This window comes from Lissotriton helveticus, chromosome 2_1 (genome assembly GCF_964261635.1).
Source record: "Lissotriton helveticus chromosome 2_1, aLisHel1.1, whole genome shotgun sequence".
NCBI classification, from domain to species: domain Eukaryota; kingdom Metazoa; phylum Chordata; class Amphibia; order Caudata; family Salamandridae; genus Lissotriton; species Lissotriton helveticus.
Window position 1 is genome coordinate 389,398,657 of NC_136059.1, and position 20,130 is coordinate 389,418,786.

Consider the following 20,130-nt stretch of genomic DNA (forward strand, 5'->3'; position numbering starts at 1 on the left):
ATATGTTTCTTTTAGGTGTTTCAAAAGTTCCTTTGCTTTGTCTTTAAAGGATTTTGATGATGGCTGTGTCTTTTGTTCGCTGAAGCCTTCAGAGGAATCATCGAAGTTGATGAAGTAACCAGATGCAGTTCTATCAATTGTTCCAATTGGTTCAGGATTTTTGTTTTTTGCATTTTCACTTGGAACTTCATTGTAGATTGGTGTGTCTCTGCTAAATGTCTTTATTTGGGTTTTCAGAGGTCTGAGTTCTATTGCATTGTTGCATAGTCCTTGTTGTTCTTCTGTAGGCGTTTCGAATGTGATGAGCCTCTTTGTTAGGACCTCTGTACTGGTAGCAAACCTTGGTGTTCTGCTACTTATTGGGAGTCCACTTGGCCTACTGTTTGTTATCGGCCACATGTTGTGGTTTTACCAGGTCGATGGATACAACTCGGTTCTCCTTTTTTCCAGCAAGTGGCGGTAGTACAACTGATCTTGTCCCGTTGACAGACAAGACAGGAACTGCTTTTCTGTAAGAAGGCCCAAATTCCTTCTTTACCGCGATTTTCTCCCTGACTAGATCCCCGACTTTTGGAATCCAGACAGGTCTTGCTGGGACAGGTGGTGAATCTTCAGTGGTCGTTGGCTGTTGTTTCAACTGTATGTTGCTCAGGTCTTTTCTTGTTTTGTTTAAGTCCTGCAAAATAGCCAAACGGTCTTTGACATCAAAGGTTTTTTCTATTACCACTGAAGTCTGACTATCAAGGTCAGAGATCAACATCCTAGTTCCGAATAATAATTCGTACGGACTGAATCCCTTCAGAGAATTTCTTGGCAAGTTATTTAGACTACGTTGGACACTTATTAGATGTTTGACCCACCCAGCTCCCGAACCTAATATCCTTTCTATTATAGATTGCTTTCTGTCTTGGTTTTTTCTTTACACCATCCCATACCCTCAGGAAGGAAGTGAGAAGATTCCCGCTGGGCTGTGCTCGTTTGGCCATTCCTTCCCCCCCAGGCTGGATTGCCTGAGAAAAAGAAAAATTGGTCGAACGTAGCATGCTCTTAGCGTATATGCCATTTAGACTCGCAAATCTTGTATAACAGTCCGGACGTCAGCCGAGTGCTGTGGATCTACATTATAAGTGGAACTAGCCTGTGTATGTTAATCGCAAGCCATTCTTTTTGCTGGTAATATTATCTGCCTTGACACGACGAGGTATTAAACTGCTTCTCTCCCCACTGCGATCTCTGTTAAAGTTTGGGCAGTTTTTTACAAACATGGTGTAGTGCAGGCTCATGCCTGGCCACCAGTACCGTGATTGTAATTCTTCCAGAGAATCTTTTAATTTATGGTGTCTGTGACCCTCGCCCATGTGTGCGTCTGCGATTAACAAGTTTCTCCTGTCCATGTTTGGAATCACTCTATCCCCCACTCCAGGGATTCGAGCAAAAGGGACGGAGTTTGCATCGATTATGTATGTATAATTGAGTGGATAGTTGATCGGTAACGCTGAGCAGTCGCCTTTTGATGACGTTTTCACCGCCAGCAATGTTTCGCCGTCAATGTATTTTAATGTACGCTTTTTTCGATCTACGGGAGCCGATTTAGTGGCTGCCGCTGCGGCTGTCTCAGCCAATGAATTCCCCACAACGTGAACGCCATCACGTTGATGACTCAGTGAGTGAGTCACGTGAGTCTTTGGTAGTTCTTTCTTCAAAAGAGCTACTTGTTCCCAGAGAAGTCTCTGCTTTATTGGTGCACCTGTGTCATCTTTGTAACCGTTCTGAATCCATGTCTGCAAATCCTTGTTATATGCTTTGACGCAGAAATATGAATCTGACACTATAAGTGTCGGGAATTCGCGATCCGCATTATCTAGCGCCATTTTCAAAGCTAATATTTCAGTTTGTAGTTCTGAATTAGTTTCTACTGAGTGTGATTTTGTTAATAGAGGTCTTAGTTTACCTCCGTGCCACACTTCTTTTGTAATCTCACATGTGGGATTGTATGCATGTTCTCCCCAAACGGAGGGTTGAGCATGTCCGTCTGTATAGATTACACAGGCGTAATGTCTTAGAGGCAGAATGTCGATTGGCAGAGGATACGTTTTTTCATATTTTAGATTTTTTAATTCTTCTAGTTCTGGATCAAAGAAGTAGTATACTTTGTCCGTTGTGATTGAATTTACCCATTGCAACCAATCTGGATCCAATGTTGTTGTTGGTAAATTACACGGTGTTGTTAATGCCTCGAAGGCTGATTCAGCTGTTCTGACTGTGATATGTCTACCATCAGCTATGTCTTTCTCTCTAGCTATTGCGGTTTGAACTGCTTGAACCATTTTTCCTTTGTTGCTGAATCTCTGTTCAGCTTTTGTGTACAAATGTGATTTGAATGCAATTGGTACCTTTTCTCCCTCATTAGAGGTCAGGTATGTGTATCCGCTTTTCCCTGGGATGACTCGGATCACAAGGTTGCGTGTATTATCACGGGTTTCTAATTTTGTTTTAATTAGCATGTCTGTTTGTAAGGATCTCAAAATTTCTGTGTGTGTTTGAGTCCAACTGGATCTTTTAAAGTCTGGTTTAATTAGATCATAAAGGGGTTTGACCCTTTCTGCGTAATTTGCAATATATGTTCTTCCGAAATTTAGGAAGCCTAGAATTGACTGTAGGTTTTTTAGTGTTTTAGGAGCTTGGATTACGGCACATTTCTCTAGGAAATTGTCTGCCAGGCTTTTACCTTCACTTGATAACTCATATCCTAAGAATAGGACCGTCAGATGGGCAATTCTGGACTTTTTGAAGTTGAATTTGTAACCCTCTGCAGCGAAACCAAGTATTATGGTGTTCACTCTTTTCAAGTGAGTTTCCAAGTCATCATCTGTTAAGTAAATGTCATCGACATAAGATAATGCTTCATCATCATATTGTTGTAGTAATTCTGTTACTCTCGCTGAGAATACCCCCGGGCTATTCTTGTACCCCTGGGCTAACCGACAGAATTGTTTTTGAGTGCCATTTACTGAGAATGCAGTTAAATATCTGCTCTCTGGTGCTATGTTTTGACAAAAGAATCCGTTGGAGATGTCCAAGGTTGTTTTGTATTTTTTGCGCACTATGTTATTCATTAGTGCAGCACTGTGTGAGTTTTGTACTGCAAAAGTTTTGCAACATGTGTTAAGGTGTCGGTAATCCAAAACTAGACGGTACGAATTGTCTGGTTTGGAGACCGGAAACAAAGGATTGTTCATTTGTGAGGTGCAAGTTTCAATCACCCCCTGGTATTCTAGCTGATCTAGTATTTCATTTACTTGTTTTTTAGCTTCTTGCTTAATTGGGTACTGCCTTTGTGCAGTTGGTTGTGATTTTAACTGGACTTTGTGAGGAGGAGAATCCTCATCCCATCCTACATGATTTTTATATAAAGCAGGTGCTAAGGCCACTGCCCACTTTCTAGCAAGTGTGTATTTTTTATGAATCGGGATTTGATTCGAGAAGGCAGGCATAATTACTTTTCGCCATGAGGGCACTCCCTGACAAACTCTGGTGGCCAGTCTTTTTCAGCTAGAAGGATATCATAGCCCTTGGATAGGTTATCCCAAAATAGTCCCCTTATTTTCCTAGTCTTATCTCCCTCTATACGTAATGTTATCTCGTATATTTTGTGGGGCTTGCTAACTCTGGTATCTGCAGTTTCCACTTGAAGGTATTCATTCGTGTCCACTGTCTCCAGATGATTCATAAGGACTTTGCGAGCTATGCTCACCTCTGCTGCGCTGTCTAGCATTGTCTGAGCCCACTCTCCGTTTTTCAATTGTGTCCTCAGTATTCTCGGCATTGTTAACTACCTTGATACTGGCTACCTTCTTTTTTGGAAATTGTGATTTCTTTTTCAGTTGAGCAGGTTCCTTGTCTTTGGACTTGGCGTGCTCTTCTGATCGTCCTCTTCTTTCCGATTTCTGCGAGGAATTCTGAAAAGATTGAGAGGGACGTGTATCAATGTCTTGATATCTATCAGGTTTTTTAATATTATCCCTATTTCTAAGGTTATATCTATTCCCAGAGGGTTCACTCTGAGGTGACCTTTGTCTCGGGTTTGGAGATTTCTCTCTTCGCCTAGGAGACCTTCCTCTGGACTGGAATTTCTTTTCTTTGGAATTGGATTGTTTGTTTCCATCCCAGTTCTTTTTTGGTGAATTATTATTATTAAAAAATATTTTTTCTGGACTAGTAGTCAGTTGCGGTTTTACTGGTATTCCACCTAGACTATCTCTGCCTAGTTCTTCATAGGATTTTTCTATGATTCTGGCAATTTCAGCTGGTTGGTCTGCTATATCTGTCTCTTTTAACCTCTGGCGGATCGCCACGTTTGCTGCTTCACCTTTTATGTTGGCTAGTAATATAGCCGAGACCTGCTTGAAGTCTTTCAGTAATTTCATACCAAGAGTTAAAGCAGGTTCTGGACCGTATTCATCTTGAATTTGTTTTAGCACATCTGGTATTACCGAAATGGATGGAACACCGTGCGTTTTTGTATAGATGGAAGCAAAGACTGTACCCCAAGTGTCACAGTCCTCAATGTGTGGTGCGATTCCCATTGGGAGACATATAGTCAGAATCCTGTGTTTTTCTAGCGGGGTGGTGTCAGGAAACACCGCCTCTATTTGGGTGATTTTTTGTGCCAACCAGAATGGTATCTGTTCCCGTTTAGCTGGAACCTTACCTAGGCAGGATTGGATGTTCTGTGGTGTAATTTTATTTGTGTTCCCCTGGTGAGAGGTCAGCTGTGGTAGTTTAATCGCTGGCTGAATTGTAGAAGTCCGCATTACATACTGAACTAATTGTCTGTGAATTTTTAGTAGTTGTTTTAGCTGTATTAATAGCTCTGGTGCAGGCATCTCGTCGATGTCTGGATGTGGTGTGTATCCGGCTAGGACCGGCCACGTTGCTCCTGGTCTTCCTAAAGGACCGAGCCTTGTAATGTGATTATTATGTTTTAGGGCGCCATCAAATAAGAGCAAATGCTCTTGGAATTTGAGTGGTACTTCCACCTCCTCGAAAGGAGTGTACGTTTCTGGAGGAACCTCTGTTTTGTAATAGTGGAAGTACTTTGTTACAGCATTTGCTGCTGGAAAATGTATCCATGTATAGTATACCTCTGTCTGCCGATATTCGTGTGCCTCGATTACGAATATGACTGTGCCACCTCTAGGTGTCAGTCCATTTTCTATAAGTTTTAAGGTTATAGATCTCCTTTTGGCGACCGGAATGAGTATTATATCCGCGTCCGCATCTAGTGCAGCATTATCAGCTGCTGCTATTTCAGCCGCTAATCTAACTGCTTCTCTTTCTCCATCACTGTCTCCCATTTTACAGACAGGATGGTATTATGTTTATTTGCAGATCAGGTTTCTTTATGGAAACAGAGATTAGGTGCACAATATTTTGGAACTGTTTTATCCTTCAACGTTGACTATACCAAGAACCATACATAGGAGTTCCCTCCTGCGAGGTTTTGGAGGATTTTATAACCTTTCACCCACTCCAGACCTCTTTGGAGTATTTGGGAAAAGGGGTCTGAGTGAGAAAGCACGACTGAGTTACTCTAAATGTCTTACGTTAGTTTTATCGCCCTTTCCAAACGCGTTGGGCGCCATGTAGTGTAGTTCCTATTTTCCCAATAGGCTCTGCGCATTGGAATAGTACCTACAGCAGTAAAGGCCTAGGCCAGACGTTAACTAGGTCTACTACTGTCGATACTAGACTTAATTTTTGGGTTTGCCAGCTAAGCTCAGAGTTCGCTAGAAACTTTCTCGAATGTTCAAGGAAGGATTAACTCCCCTGATTAGACAAGAAGGGATTTAGTTTCTGACAACCATAGAACATGACAACTTTGCTCTCCCCTAATCAAGAGTCAATCTCAAGAGTCGTGTGAGCACAAGTCAATTATTTTACTCAGTCAGTACGTGCATTCTTAGTCTCATCAGAATGTAGAGAAAAGGAAGAGACGGGCGTGTTCAATAAAAGATGTTATTTATTGATCAGTCTCTTTTCTCGTACAAGAGAAATGGATCGATATTATTGCAATACTTATAGTTAAGTAAAGTGCATACATTAGAAGCAATAGTATAAAATAATACTGTAAAAACATTGATATGGTTTCTGAGCCATATGATGTTTAAAATGATTAAAATATATTTACATACACATATACATTTGACTAAACGTACTCAACTGGTGTTTCTAAATACGCCTACCCCGTGTACCTGACCTAAGTCTAATACGTGGGCGGGAATAGAAAGTTACAGTTTAAGTTAAGTTTGTTTTTGCCAAGTGAATAACTAAAGAATTCTCTAGGAGGGGTTATTCAGTTCTGTACCTGGAATTTAGGATGAATGAGGAATGGTATCTCTTTCTCTGCTCTCGATATTCCAGGCTGCCTGCGAGGGCTACCCGGAAGCGCCGGTGCTGGGTCTCTCGGCTTGAGATAGCAGCGCGTCTCTCAGCGCGTCAGGAAGGCGGGGCTGCTGCCTGCGGGGTCTGCTTCTGCTCTCGGCTTCGGCAAGTATGGCTGCTCCGTCTTGTCACCACGCGTGTGTTTTGCATAGGGCAAGATCGGCAATATTTATACCTTAAAGGTGCCGGGATTGACGTAAGGATGGACATAGGTACGTCAATAAAGATGTCATACGACTTGCTCGTTAGCACATTCTTTACTAAAGTTCTCTGTGAAATCAAAACAATGGCCGCACGGATTATCCAGGTTGTCATAGGTTTGATTTGTTATGAGAACGTCGTATGCCTTATCAGGGGCTGGAGGAATATCGCTTGTCTAATTAGATCTCAAGCGTTATGACCTAATCAGATAACACGTTCCTGTGCCGTAGTGTGACTGCGTCAGATAACGGTATCTGCATCATGGGGAATTTCTTGCCTCATGGGCTGACTGTTAGTTAACTAGCTAGGTAGTTTAACCAGAATAGGGTCAGGAATTGGGGGATCGATTCAGAACCTATAGAAATACACGACAGGAGGTAGTCTCTATTACTGGCATACGATTGCCATACGCAGCTCTGGCCATTGGAGGGGAAGTTACTTGTGCCGTCTTCTGTGCCCGCTGTCCTCTGCGCCGCTGTCCTCTGCACCTTGGAGCCTGGAAAAATGACTCTTTAATACGGCGTAGGAAGATAGCAGTTCCGTTAGTCAGATGGCCTTCTTTTAACTTGCCTCTGTGCTCCACGCTGGCTTCAATGTTTTAATCTACTCATGCTTGGTACAGTCGCTAGAAAATGTTTAATCGGAACAGGTCGTTGAAAAATCTTTTTTTAAGATGTTGCTCACACAGCGCACAGTGAAGTAATCTAAATGACCGTAACCTAATGCCAGTCCACTTTCCTCACTGTCAGTTTACTTATACGGCTAATCGGTCATAATGTCTGTTTTTACTTAAGTCTAATGATACGGTTTTCTGTCGAGGTTTATTACAAAGAATTGGTTTTGACTGCATGGAAATGTTTACGGTTTTAGTTAACTGAAATACATTTTACTTACTTACTGACAATCTCAGGCTTATAAACAACTGAGACCTCCCTCTGCTGTCTAATTGATTTAGTTGTCAAATTGTTTTGCACGTTATGAAATATTTTTGCTTTTGATCTCAGATATAAAATAGAGGAGTCTGCACTGTGCTTTCTACATCTAGCTTTCTTAACATTTTGAAAATGAATTTTCTTTATCATTGTTTTCTACTTTTAGGGTGGCTTCTCCTTAGTCTCGTTGACCTATAGGTAGGCAGGTAAACACAAAGCTACCAAACTAAAGTTCTGAAACAATGTCCTTTCTCACGTAAAGCGCTCTGATACCTCTGGGTCTAGTCACAGCTATATAAAACTTATTTTGTTACAATATGATTATTATACCTTCATTGCATCCTAATAAATTTAAGGAAAAAAAACAGGAAGCACTCCCGAGGTCGGGCTTACATCCCCTCCCACCTGCCCACCGGTAAAAAAAATGGTGGGGAGCCACGGCCAACTGCCAATAAGGTCAAGGGAGCCACGGGTCAAAAAAGTTTGGGAACCACTGCCTTAACTAATTAAAAGGCAGCAGGATTAAAAACTTGTGATGCGAACAGCCTCCTGGATTCTTGGGCGCTGAGGAAGGCAGATGAAAGTGCCAAAATGCATTTGCCAATACAGGAATAAATTCGCTTCCAAAAGATGTTCCCCGGTGTGGTCTCTACTCATTTCTTTGGAAAGGAGGTTTTTGGTATATATATATATATAAAAAAAAATCCAAAACCCTGCGATCGTGCCGGAGGCCCCGCCCCCTCACAGCAACACTCTGCAAACGATCCCTGTGGCACGTTTTACAATAGGGAATACATTCCCCTTCCATACTGGGGTCCCTGGGGGCCAACTAGCCCACTAGGTACCTCTAGTAAGTGCCACAGGGATGCGTTGCAGAGAGGTGTTCCAGGCCACGCCCCTTTTTACACCACTACACCTCTCTGAAAGCAGCTCTGTGGTACTTACTAGAGGTACCTGGTGGGCTAGTTGGACCCCAGGGACCCTCAGGATTCAAGGGGACTTAATCCCTCAACTTAAAACACGCCACAGGGCGAGTTTGCACAGTGGTAAAGGGAGGGGGCGGGACCTGAGGTGACATATGTGCAAACACGCCCTGTGGCGTTGCAGAGAGGTGATCCAGGCTACACCCCTTTTTACACCTCTCTGCAATGCAGCTCTGTGGCGCTTACTGGAGGTACCTGGTGGGCTAGTTGGACCCCAGGGACCCTCAGGATTCAAGGGGACTTAATCCCCCAACTTAAAAGGCGCCACAAGTGTGTTTGCACAGTGGTGAAGGGAGGGGGCGGGGCCTGAGGTGATATGTGTGCAAACACACCCTGTGGCACGTTTTAAGTTTCCCCTTCAATCCTCAGGGCCCTTGGGGGTCAACTAGCCCACAAGGTACCTCCAATAAGCGCCAGAGGCCTGCGTTGCAGAGAGATGTTCCAGGCCACGCCCCTTTTTACACCTCTCTTGAAGTCTTTGTGTTCAGGGTGTCTAAGCCCGGTCCAAACCAGTTCTGGGTGTCTTCCTGCCAGTGTACACCTTCTTTCTTTGATAGTGAGAGTCTGGGCCTCAGACACTCCGCAGGCGGTGGAGCCATTCTTTTGTGGCTGCAGCACAGCCCTCTTCACATCAAAGGGGCTACTCCTCCTACCACACCAAATGCAGGCCAGCCTGTTGCTGTCTCACCTATTCCTCCCTGGTGTCAGCACACCTTCCCAGACCCTGTCACATCCAAACCCAGACAGTCAATACACAACCAGGCAGAGGCACGCAGGTTAGTTAGGACAAGAAACCAGTAACATCTAAAAGCGTGGTTTCTAAATACACAATTTAAAAATCATCTGCACAAAAAGATGTGTTATCAAATTCTGAGTTCAGCCACACTTAACTCCATCCCTCCATCTTATGCCTATGGGAAGATAAGCTGGAAACATATGACACAGCCTTTCCAATTCTGTCCTATGGGCAAGATGGCCTTGCAACAGTGAAAAACGAATTTGGCTGTATTTCACTGTCAAGACATGGCACACACCTCAGTACATGTCTTACCTTTCACATACACTGCACCCTACCCAGGGGGGTACATTGGGCCCACTATAGGGGTGTCTGATGTGCATAAAAAGGGAAGGGTAAGGCCTGGCAAGTGGGTGCACTAGCCAGGACAACAAGGCAGTTAATAAACTGCGCACAGGCACGGCAGTGGCAGGCCTGAGATCTCTTTTTAAGGCTCCTTGTGTGGGTGGCATAATTAGTGCTGTCCATCACCTGCTTTGTACAAATTAAACACTACAGTAACTGTTGAAACCAATGCTGCATGATATGGGCCACTCTTTCAGGTTTTTAGGTTGAGCCTGGGCAGCGCATGCACTATTCTGCGAGGCATGCTGATGCCCATACTTGTAATTGGCTTGTGTCATTGTCCTTCCTAAATGCTTGCTTCTGATTCGTTAATAGGCTTGTTAGTCCCTCCTTAGTACCGCCTTGTTTTCATTTGTAACCTCCCATGAGGACTGGCCCTTTTAGAGCGGTTGTTTCACCGTACGTCCTATTTAGTCTGTTAACACTACTTTCTTTAATGAGTTTCTCTTACTGCAGGCACCATATGCTTTCCTGCAACATTCAGCACACCATGCGCGCGTTCACTGGTGCTTTTTTATTTTAAAAAAGCATTTGTCTGTCAACTGGACAAACAAATGCTTTTTTTGGCGCGTTTACTTTAATAGTGGCCGCGGACCTTTCTTTAGAAACGGCCCGTTTTAAGAAAGGGGCGTGGCCTCTCTTAATGTGAAATCGCAGCATGGGGCGCTTGTAAACACCAAGCATTTGCAATGCAATAGGTCTCTCATTTTAGAAACTTTGACCTATTGGTATTGTTAATGACAATGCCTTTTATTATTGCAGATTTTTTAAACACATAAATAAAAGTCATTGCCATTTACAATGCCAATAGCTCAAAATCTCGCAACTGCGAAAATGCTTTAAAATGTGTATTAAGTAGGCTACACTTTGAGAATTAGCTTTTTAAACTTCCCTGTTTTATCAAAATTAGCTTTAAAATGTACTAGGTGCCCCTCTCTTTTTAAAAATTTCTCCGAGGGGGGAGGGGGGGGACTCTCTCCATCCCCAAAACCCCTTATTTCAGTCAAACTCGGTCGTTAAGTCACATTAGCTCACTTTAATACCCACCCACCCACCAGTACTTACTTGCCTGCCATTTATTTGAAAAGTTGATCTGCTGATTGGTGTATTCAGATGTTATACCATGTTACTAATTTTGTAAGTGCAGGCAGTATTATTGTTAAAATGGCAACATTATACCCTGGTACTAACAAGGTGCAATGTTGCTCAAAGTCCAGACTACATTATATTGTTGAAATGGCAAAATAACCAAATAATACTGCCAGCGAATACTCCGCACAATTGCCTACTATTTGTTTTCCTTTCCTTGTAGTATCGTCACCCAACGCTGCCTCCTCCTAAATCCAGCGCGTCAAGATGGGCTACTTCCGGGTGCGCGTGGATAGAAATCACGTGGATAGAATCCGTCACGTGAGCACGGCGGTTACTGCAGTTTTGTCGCTATGTCTGTCCAGAGTGACGCTTTGCTACAGGAGACAGATTTTGACGCATTGCTGCAGGAGAGAGCGGAGCGTCTAGGGAAGAGATGGAAGAGTCTGGAGAAGGCATCGAGTCAAGAGGGTGAGATGGGGCGACATCTGTCGGGGGAAGGCGGGACTTATTTCCAGAAGCTCGTTATTGGGAGCTAAACTGTGGGCGTTGTCTCATCAGCTGGTGGAACCGGGGCGGGGTCTATGAAGATGGTGGTGGCGGTCATGATATTCACACGATGCTGTTCCTCTGGGCTGTTACTGTTCGCTCTGGCACAGTTTTAAAGCAACCAAGTTATGTTGCGTTAGTTCACGCTTGTACTGGCAAGCCGTTACTTTTATTTAGGTCGCCCTACTGAATGTTCTTCATTACTATTTCGGATCTCCTTCCACGTTGCAATCATGTAGCCTTAATTTTTTTCTTCATTGGAACGTGTATTGCAACTCTCAGTGTCATCAAAGATGCAATGTGACAGTGTATTTTCTTAGTTTACTAATCCAGAAGTCTGAAGTTTTCAACATTCTTTAAGCATGAGACCAAATTTACGTATGGTTGACATCGCAGGAATATATATCACAATCGTTTGCGTCTCTTAGATCAGAGCATTTGATAGATATGCTTATAATACGGTAAAATAGCTTAAAATAACAAAAGATTAAAAAAGTTGACACAAGTTAAAACAAGAAGTGGTAAAGCCACTTCGTCTTACCTTATATGGAACAATTCCATTTATTGGAGCCCGTAATATTAATTTGCCTACAACCAATGGCCGGAAGCATGATGAGCAAATTGAAGATGGAACACAGCTGAATGACTACAACCCTGAGGCCGGCAGCAATGAGCGTGTTATGGTGGCACTATATCACGGCCCAATTCCCTGCAGACACGACAAGTAAACTGTGGTGGTGGTCTGGGCCGGAAGTCCTGTGCGACCTCCGCCAATGTAACACAAGAGTGTTACATTGTGTGTTTCCGGGCTATGGGTTTCACTACTGCGGACTAGACCATTACATCCCATCCCAAATCAGTGCCCAACAGGAATGTCAATGAGGCGTCAACATGCAAAGTCTTTGGTCTTAAGTTGTACCGGTGCTGCGTGTCGTGTTGGCTTCTCACCGGGCTGGCGGCTGGCGCAGCTTCCAAGATGTTATGTTGTCCACCGTCTGTGGGTAGAGTGACAGTTTCAGGATTCCTGCCTGGAGTGTCGTCTGAGCGCGGAGACAAACCGCCATTTGGAAGGGACTCATCACTTAGGCCCCTGGGATGTGATGGCTCAGCATCGTCCGGTTGTACCTGCTTGAACCAGGAAATGTTCCGGGTGATGGTTTCTCCTCATGTAGCGGTGAGGGCAGTTCCGTTGATGTTCAGTACTGTCCACAGTCCCAGCTCATACATTGTGCTGAATTTTCTTCCGCAGCTGCGGGGGCGCACTAGGACAGTGCATCCGGGTGCTATGACTCAGGTTTGTGCTCTTCTTCGGCTGCTAGCTTTGTTGTTAGTCATGATTCGTCGAGTTTGTGTTTCAACTGGATTGTATGGTTCTGGCACCCAGTTGTCGGCCACTGGCATGGTGTCTCGCTGGGGCCTGGCCAACATTAGTGCCCACGGTGACCACTGCGTGGTGCAGTGTGGGATAGTGCGATATTCTCTTAAAAATCGGTGAAGGGCCACTCCAGGATCAGCCTGTTCCGCCATTGCTATTGAGAGGATTTTGTTTAGTGTTCGCATGAAATGTTCTACCTCGCCGTTAGCTTGCAGCCATTGCGGGGTGATGCAGTGGTGTTTGACTCCAAGCTGTGTTAGTAGTTCCTTGAACTCTCCTCCTTGGAACGGTGGTCCGTTGTCGGTTTTCACAACTTGGGGTAGACCAAAAAGGGCGAATGCCTTCTCCAGTACTGGTCTGCAGATAGTTGAATGATGTGGATGGTATGACTTCTACAAGAGGGTAGTACGTGTAACTGAAGACCAGAACAGCAGTCACTCTTCCGTTAGGGAAACTCCCAAAGTCTAGACTCACCCATGACCACGGAGAGGGCTCTGGATCCTCTGTTTTCACTGGCGTTGGTTCTTATGGGTTGCCGGTAAGTTGGCAGGCACAGCAGTTTCTAACAAGTGGCTACAGCTGCTTCTAAGCCAGGGAACCACTCCTTTTCCCTCATCCGTGACTTAATTCTCACGGTCCCTTGATGGCCTTCATCTGCCAGAACTATTGCTCGTTCTTGGAGTCCTACCGGGATGACAACCGGTGACCCTCGTAGTACCATGACACTGTTGGTAGCGCTTAGCTCGTCGTTGACTCTCCACCATTTCTGCAGCCGGGTTCGGTCTGCTACGTTCCATCCTGTGATGCCTTGGAGGAACCCTTCCCAATACCCACAGCGTAGGGCTTCCAGTACCTTCTGAAGTACTGCGCCATTATCCCTATCTGCCTTAATCTCTTCTATTGTGAGGGCTCGTGGACAGGCCAATTGAGACCGCATGTGTACGTATTCTTTGATATGTTCCTGTTCGTCATCTCCTGGGAGCACCTCTGGCGGATGTCGTGACAGGAAGTCGGCCGGATTCTTGGCCCCGGGTCTGTACTCTATCTCCATTTGGTAATGCTGTAGTTGTATTGCCCACCTTTCGATCCTGGGAGGCGGACGCGGAGCGGTGCCTCTGAACAGAGGGAGTAGTGGTTGGTGGTCGGTTACAATTTTGAAGGGGTGTCCGATGGTATAGAGATGAAAGTGGTTACAAGCCCATTTGATGGCTAGCGCTTCTTGTTCAATTTAGGAGTAACGAGCTTCGGTTGCTGTGAGCTCTTTGCTTGCGAACGCCAGTGGGGCCTCCGTCCCAGGCTCTATCTCTTGAGCGAGGAGTGCTCCTAGCCCTACGGGGCTGGCGTCCACTATTATTTCCGTACGGCGGGCAGTATTGAAGTAGGCCATGGTGGTTTTGCTCAACTTTACCCTTTAGAATGCCTCTTCTTCTTCTTTTCCCCATTTCCATGCAGCATCTTTTTTGGTGAGAGCCCTTAGAGGTTTATTTATTTATTTATTTATTTATTTATTATTTATTTATTAGCACTTTTCTATAGCGCGGACATGACCCATGGGTATCAGAGCGCTTAACAACATAAGGTATGAGTTAAAAACACAATGTACATAGAGCAGTAAGATCTTACAGACTTAAATAGTTTCATTTTCGACCTAGCAACTAAAAGGCTAATATAGGGGAACAATAAAGGGTCGGTATTGAATAAGACATGAGTTAACAATGTTCTGAGGTAGTATTTCTACAAGGCTCTATCATTTTGAGGAAAAACAGCCCAATTTACAACCGATGCCCAGGCTGCTGGCAAACGACGCCTCTTAGTTCCCATTTTGACCAGTTACCAAATAAAGAGACGGGCGCTGGAAGCGGGAGTGCAAGAACAGAGTTTTATTTCTCATGAGGAGAGCCTGTCATTTCGGACACACGTACAGTGTCTTCAAGAGGTGCTCTAACAAGTTTCTTTGAGGCTTCGTCTTTTATACACAGGTTTATGATGTACAAACATTCCTTACTGCAATAAAGGCACTTTGAAGTACGAAAAGGCATGTTTGGAATCCCAGCTTCAGGCCTATTCCCATACCAGTCGTTCGGATGTCGTTTCCCCTCCCAAATGTAACATGTGATTGTAATCTTACAGCCGGACATTCCAACAGGACACGAGGGCAAGAGGGGGTGGTCAGATTTAAGGTTGGGCAGGCGATAAGATCGGGATCACGCTTTGCTATGCGGGGCCAGGGGGGTACATCCATGAGGCTTGGTTTTATGACTTGGGACCGGGTCGGGAGGCCAGGTGTAGCCGGGGGGGGGTCATCAGAAGAGGGGAAGGGTGTTCCTGGGAAGAATGCAGGGGGTGTCGGTTAGGCAGGGGTGTCATTTTTAGAGCGGGGTCGCGCAGAGGGAGAGGGTTTTATGGCCTATGCATGAGAGACCGGGGGCTGTCTGGGATGCTTGCGAGGCTGGGGAGTGAGGGGGAGAGAGAGATGCTGGCTATCGGGAGTGGGCAGAGAGGCCTTGGTGCCTAAAATGGCTGTCGTATACGTGCGTGCATGGGCCTGTACTGGCGAGATGATGTGGGCAATGCTTCGCGGTATTCGTTCTGCTTACAGCGAGGGGTATGGTGAACACAAATGAACGCCGCTTATGTACATATACATTGTCATTTTCCACAGTCGCCGCTTTTTAACATAAGTTAGTTCATTTCCGTGTTTATCATAACTGACGGGGTGTACATATAGCCATGAGTGGTCAATGAAATAGCGTTTTGTCAACACTGGCGGATTGCATATAACCATGTGCAGTTGATACGACAGACGAGGTGCAATACAGATGAATTTACATTTGTCGTGTTATGTACACATTATGGAACCATGTTCTGACTCTCTCTCCGGCGGTATCAATGTACAGTTAAAAGTGACCGATGAAACATTTTGTAAGCAATACAAAGTGGTTGAGGGAGGAATTCAGTTCAATACAAGCAATTAGTCCGGGGGGGGGTAGAAAGTCCAGAAAGGGGAGGGGGGGTCTTCGCCACAGTGTCTTTTTAGCAGCGAGCCATCACTGGTAGGTTCTAATAGTTCGTTTTCTTCCGTTGGCGGTGTTGAGCACCGGCGGTGGAGCTATAGGTCCAGCTCGGATCCATCCTTACACGTCGCAGGGTGCGATCTGTCCTCTGCTGTTAGACCACAGTCCTGTTTCCTAACTAATCTTTTTAAGGGTGCCTCATGCTGGGCACCTGCATTTCTTTCTCCTTTCGTGGCAAACCCTATTCTACCTAAATGCTGTTCTTCTTCTCAGAGTCAAAATCCATGTGAAAGAAAGGGGGGATTGTCGGATAATCGAGGGAAGAGAGGGCGGAGTGGGATCAGATCTTTGAGACAGACCAAGGGAGCAAAGGGTAACGAGCAGGCAGGCCCATCAAATCGGGCTCAAAGGGGCGGGGACTTCTGGCACGCGTGGGTCAGCAAACAGAGGGCTTCAAGGCAGCCCTCCATCCTTTCAGATTCCGTGTTTGAGAGTGGTGCCTCGTCCCGCGTCTCGTTGCTCTGCAGCTCCACCTTTGGTCGAGGTCACATGTGCTTCATGATCTGCAGCTAGGCTGTGCGTCACGTCCGGCCCCTCTCCTCCGGTGATTGTGTATCTTTGAATGGGTACAAAACAAGCTTTTAGAGAACTGGCAGGAGAAGACATTTATACATTTCAATTCCTCCCCCAATCTTAAGTAGTTGGGGATGCGTTCATCGGTCACGGTCAGAAGTTATCACTATGGAGTATGTATGCGGGCATTTCTACTGAGCTTGTACTAAGTCTATTTGGCGTTCATTCATGACGTATATGGAGAGAAGTCAGACTCTTATCAACTGCGTATTCCATCAAACTCGAAATCGGATCCTTCGGTAGAGACTCGTCTTTCTAACCCAAGCCCTGGCAGTCTTCTATCATCATGAGAGAGGGACAGAGGCTAAACATTCTTTTCTCGCGGAACAACGGTTAATCAGGGTCATCAGTTATACTTCGGGGTATGGAGCTGGGGTCAATCGGGAGAAACGAGGATGTTTTGGACATCCGTACTTGGGTGCAGAGAGGTGGGGCAATCTGGGCATTGGGGATTGTGCTTCTAACGAACTGAGAACAGAGGGCCACTGACATATAGTCCCCCTATGAACAAGCATTTGCAATGCAATAGGTCTCGCATTTACAGCAGATTGAGCTATTGACATTGTAAATGACAATGCCTTTTATTTTTGTTTTCAAAACATAAATAAAAGGCGTCATTTACAATGCCACTAGCTTAAACTCTCGTATACCGAACACGTAGGTATTCTATATATCTGCAGTGATAGTGATCTCACACCTATATCTGCAGTGATGATGATCTCACACCTATATATCTGCAGTAATAGTAATCTCACACCTATATATCTGCAGTAATAGTAATCTCACACCTATATATCTGCAGTGATGGTGAACTCACACCAATTTCTGCAGTGGATATATATATATATATATACATATACATACACACACACGTATATTACCTACTGGCGGTCGCCAGTAGGTATATATAGTTAGGATTTTTTCTCTATGGGATTTTTGAAAATTCTATGTCTAATAACTTTGGCGTTTGTGGACGGAATTGGCTGAAATTTTCAGGAAAATGGAACATTTTGTTTCTGAGTAGCCCCTGAAAATTTGGGGGGGTTTCGTCAAGGGGGGGCCGAGAAAAAAGGGGGGTCCCAAAACGTGTTTTTAACATTGAGTTTTCCATAGGGCGGTTGGCCTCACTTTTAGCCCGAACGGCTGAATGGATTTGCACGAAACTTGGCAAAATTGTAGGGACTGGTAGCCCGATGTGCCTTTGCTAGGTCTCAATATATGTGCTCCAGTGGATTTTGAGAAATTAACGTTCAAAAAAAGATATATATCTGTAACAGCGGACCGGGCAGCGCTCCAGTTCGCGTACTTTTCGCGTTATGGAGCTTTGTGAAGCGAAGCTGATTGGTTCTCCGGCGTCTGTAAACATTCCAAACAGTCCGTAGCGGCCGCCATCTTGTCTCTCGGTAGGATCGAGAGACAAGAGGAGGCCAAAGCGAAGGGGAAAATGACCATAAGGGGGCATAGTAGATCCTCCCTGACCCCCTAGGTTTGATGTGGAGGTTTTAAAAGGGCCCCGCGGGGCAAAAATAAAAAAAAAATAATAATAATCGAACGGCTGAATGGATTTGCACGAAACTTGGCAAAATTGTAGGGACTGGTAGCCCGATGTGCCTTTGCTATGTCTCAATATATGTGCTCCAGTGGATTTTGAGAAATTAACGTTCAAAAAAAGATATATATCTGTAACAGCGGAACGGGCAGCGCTCCAGTTCGCGTACTTTTTGGTGGGGTGCGCCCGGTTAGCGTAACGGGAAGCGGACTGGGGAGCGTACTACAAGGAATGAAGAATGATTGACTTTTAACTTATTGTATGTTTATAGACTTTATTTTAACTTTTTTTTCTGCTGAGTGACGCCTCGGCCTATCTTCACGGGATGCAGTCCCTACCATCTCGGCATTTAAGCCCAGGGGGACCGGTAGTGTGGGAGAGATAACGGGGCATATTATCAAGGGGGTTTATCTCCGCTTTTTTGGCTTTAAAAGCCAAGAAAGCGGAGATAAAATTATCTCCGTATTACCTGGCTGTCGCTAACACCAGTTAGCGACCGCTAGTAGGAGATAGCGACCATCTTGGGCCCCACTTTGCATGTCAGTGATATTTATCACTAATGACATGCAAAGTGGGCATGCCAAGATGTAAGCGACTGGAAACAGTCGCTAACATCGCTATCTCCTATTACCAACTTTTGGAGATATTCGCGCTAAGCGCGAATATCTCCAAAAAGTAACACCTGCCCTGAGCAGTTCTTAGCCATGTTATCCAATGGGAGGTGGATAACATGGCTAAGAGCATTAGCTCAATGCATGAATATCGCTGACTTTTCAGCGATATTAATGCATTGCGGCCGTTTTTTATCGCATTTGCGATAAACCTTGATAATAGCAAGGTTTATCTGCGATAATTTCTGACGATGCTTAGCGGTAAAAAATTCGTTGCTAAGCATCGTTAGGGATAAATATCGCTTAACTTTGGTGATGTCATCAGTGATGTCACTGACCATGTCATGAATGATGTAATATGTGACATCATCAGCAGTGGATTGCGGGTGCGCGATATATAGTTAGTGCAACTAACTATATATGGAATTTCAATGGTTTTGTGTGAGTAAAATAAAGTTTTTTAAATGCTAAGCCCTAACTATATATGGTCTATAACCTATGGTTTTTTCAGTGAATACATATATACATACACGCATATTTATATTCATAAGACTACGTTTACATGATTCCATGACATTAGCTATGACAGGACCTCTACCCTGAGCCCCCCTGTCCTTCTCCCCACTCTGTCTGCCCCATGTACCCATCTCCTCATGCGCTGCCTGAAATAAACTAAAATGCTTAAATTGTTTCAGACTTCCAACGCGCTTGTGGAAAGAAGAGCAGAGAGAGTTTCATTTCAATTACGCTCTGCATGATGAATTGACATTTGTCCCAAAAACCGGGACATGTATTTGAATGCAAAATAAGCGTCGGGCAGTCCTCTGGAAATTCGGGACGTCCAATCCCCTACACACAACGCAAAGTAATGTTAAATTAAAATGGTTAGGGGGAAAAAACATTGGCGATAGACAACAACTGCATACAGATTATACATGACATGCTTTTGTATACTTAAGATGTTTGTAAACTGATGCAGCCTACATACAACACTGCTATTGTCTAGAAACGGATTCACCGTAGCGTAGGCTAGGAAGTTCTTGCATTCGAGGCTTTGCAAACCAACCTCTTGTAACCTGTAAACGGGGTAGGAGGGAGGGTATAGCCTTCGCGGAATCCCGCCCAGCGCTACGCACGGCTAAGCCAAAAGGAGGGTTTTTAAATCCCCAATGCTTGCTTGTTTACTTTAGTTCGTGACTAATTGCAAGATTAGAGTTACAAAGGGGGCTGGTAGAGCCTCAGAAAGAGAATTTAAAACCAACCAAGACCAGATAAAACGGACACACGCCTTGCACTGTAGTGCATTCCTCATTTTAGGAATTCCCTGACGCATGTTATTAGTACCTGCAATCTTTCCCACAGAGACGCAAGTAACTGATTATTACCACTAACGGTGCATCCGTAAAAAGAAACGTGCTTCAGAGCACAACAAACACGTGACATTTCCGTGCAGCCCAAAAAAACACGGAAGTCATAACTCTGCCTTCAAAGTATTTGTCTGATCACGGTGTACCATTTCTACTAACACCATTATAGAAGGCCTTGCAAGTGTACGGTTATCACATTAACTTCTGAGACTGTCTGTTAATTGGATTTGAAGCATATCAGC

General features: G+C 44.6%; 1 protein-coding gene across 1 annotated transcript in view; it reads left to right on the forward strand.

Moving 5' to 3' along the window:
* Positions 1-11,111: 11,111 nt before the first annotated feature.
* The window catches only part of RIMOC1 (RAB7A interacting MON1-CCZ1 complex subunit 1), a 315,896-nt gene continuing 306,877 nt past the window's right edge, over positions 11,112-20,130 (forward strand). Inside the window, exon 1 of the mRNA XM_078675011.1 lies at positions 11,112-11,261. Coding sequence (XP_078531137.1) covers positions 11,144-11,261 — 118 coding nt within the window. The 5' untranslated portion in view covers positions 11,112-11,143. The remainder of the gene's footprint in view (positions 11,262-20,130) is intronic.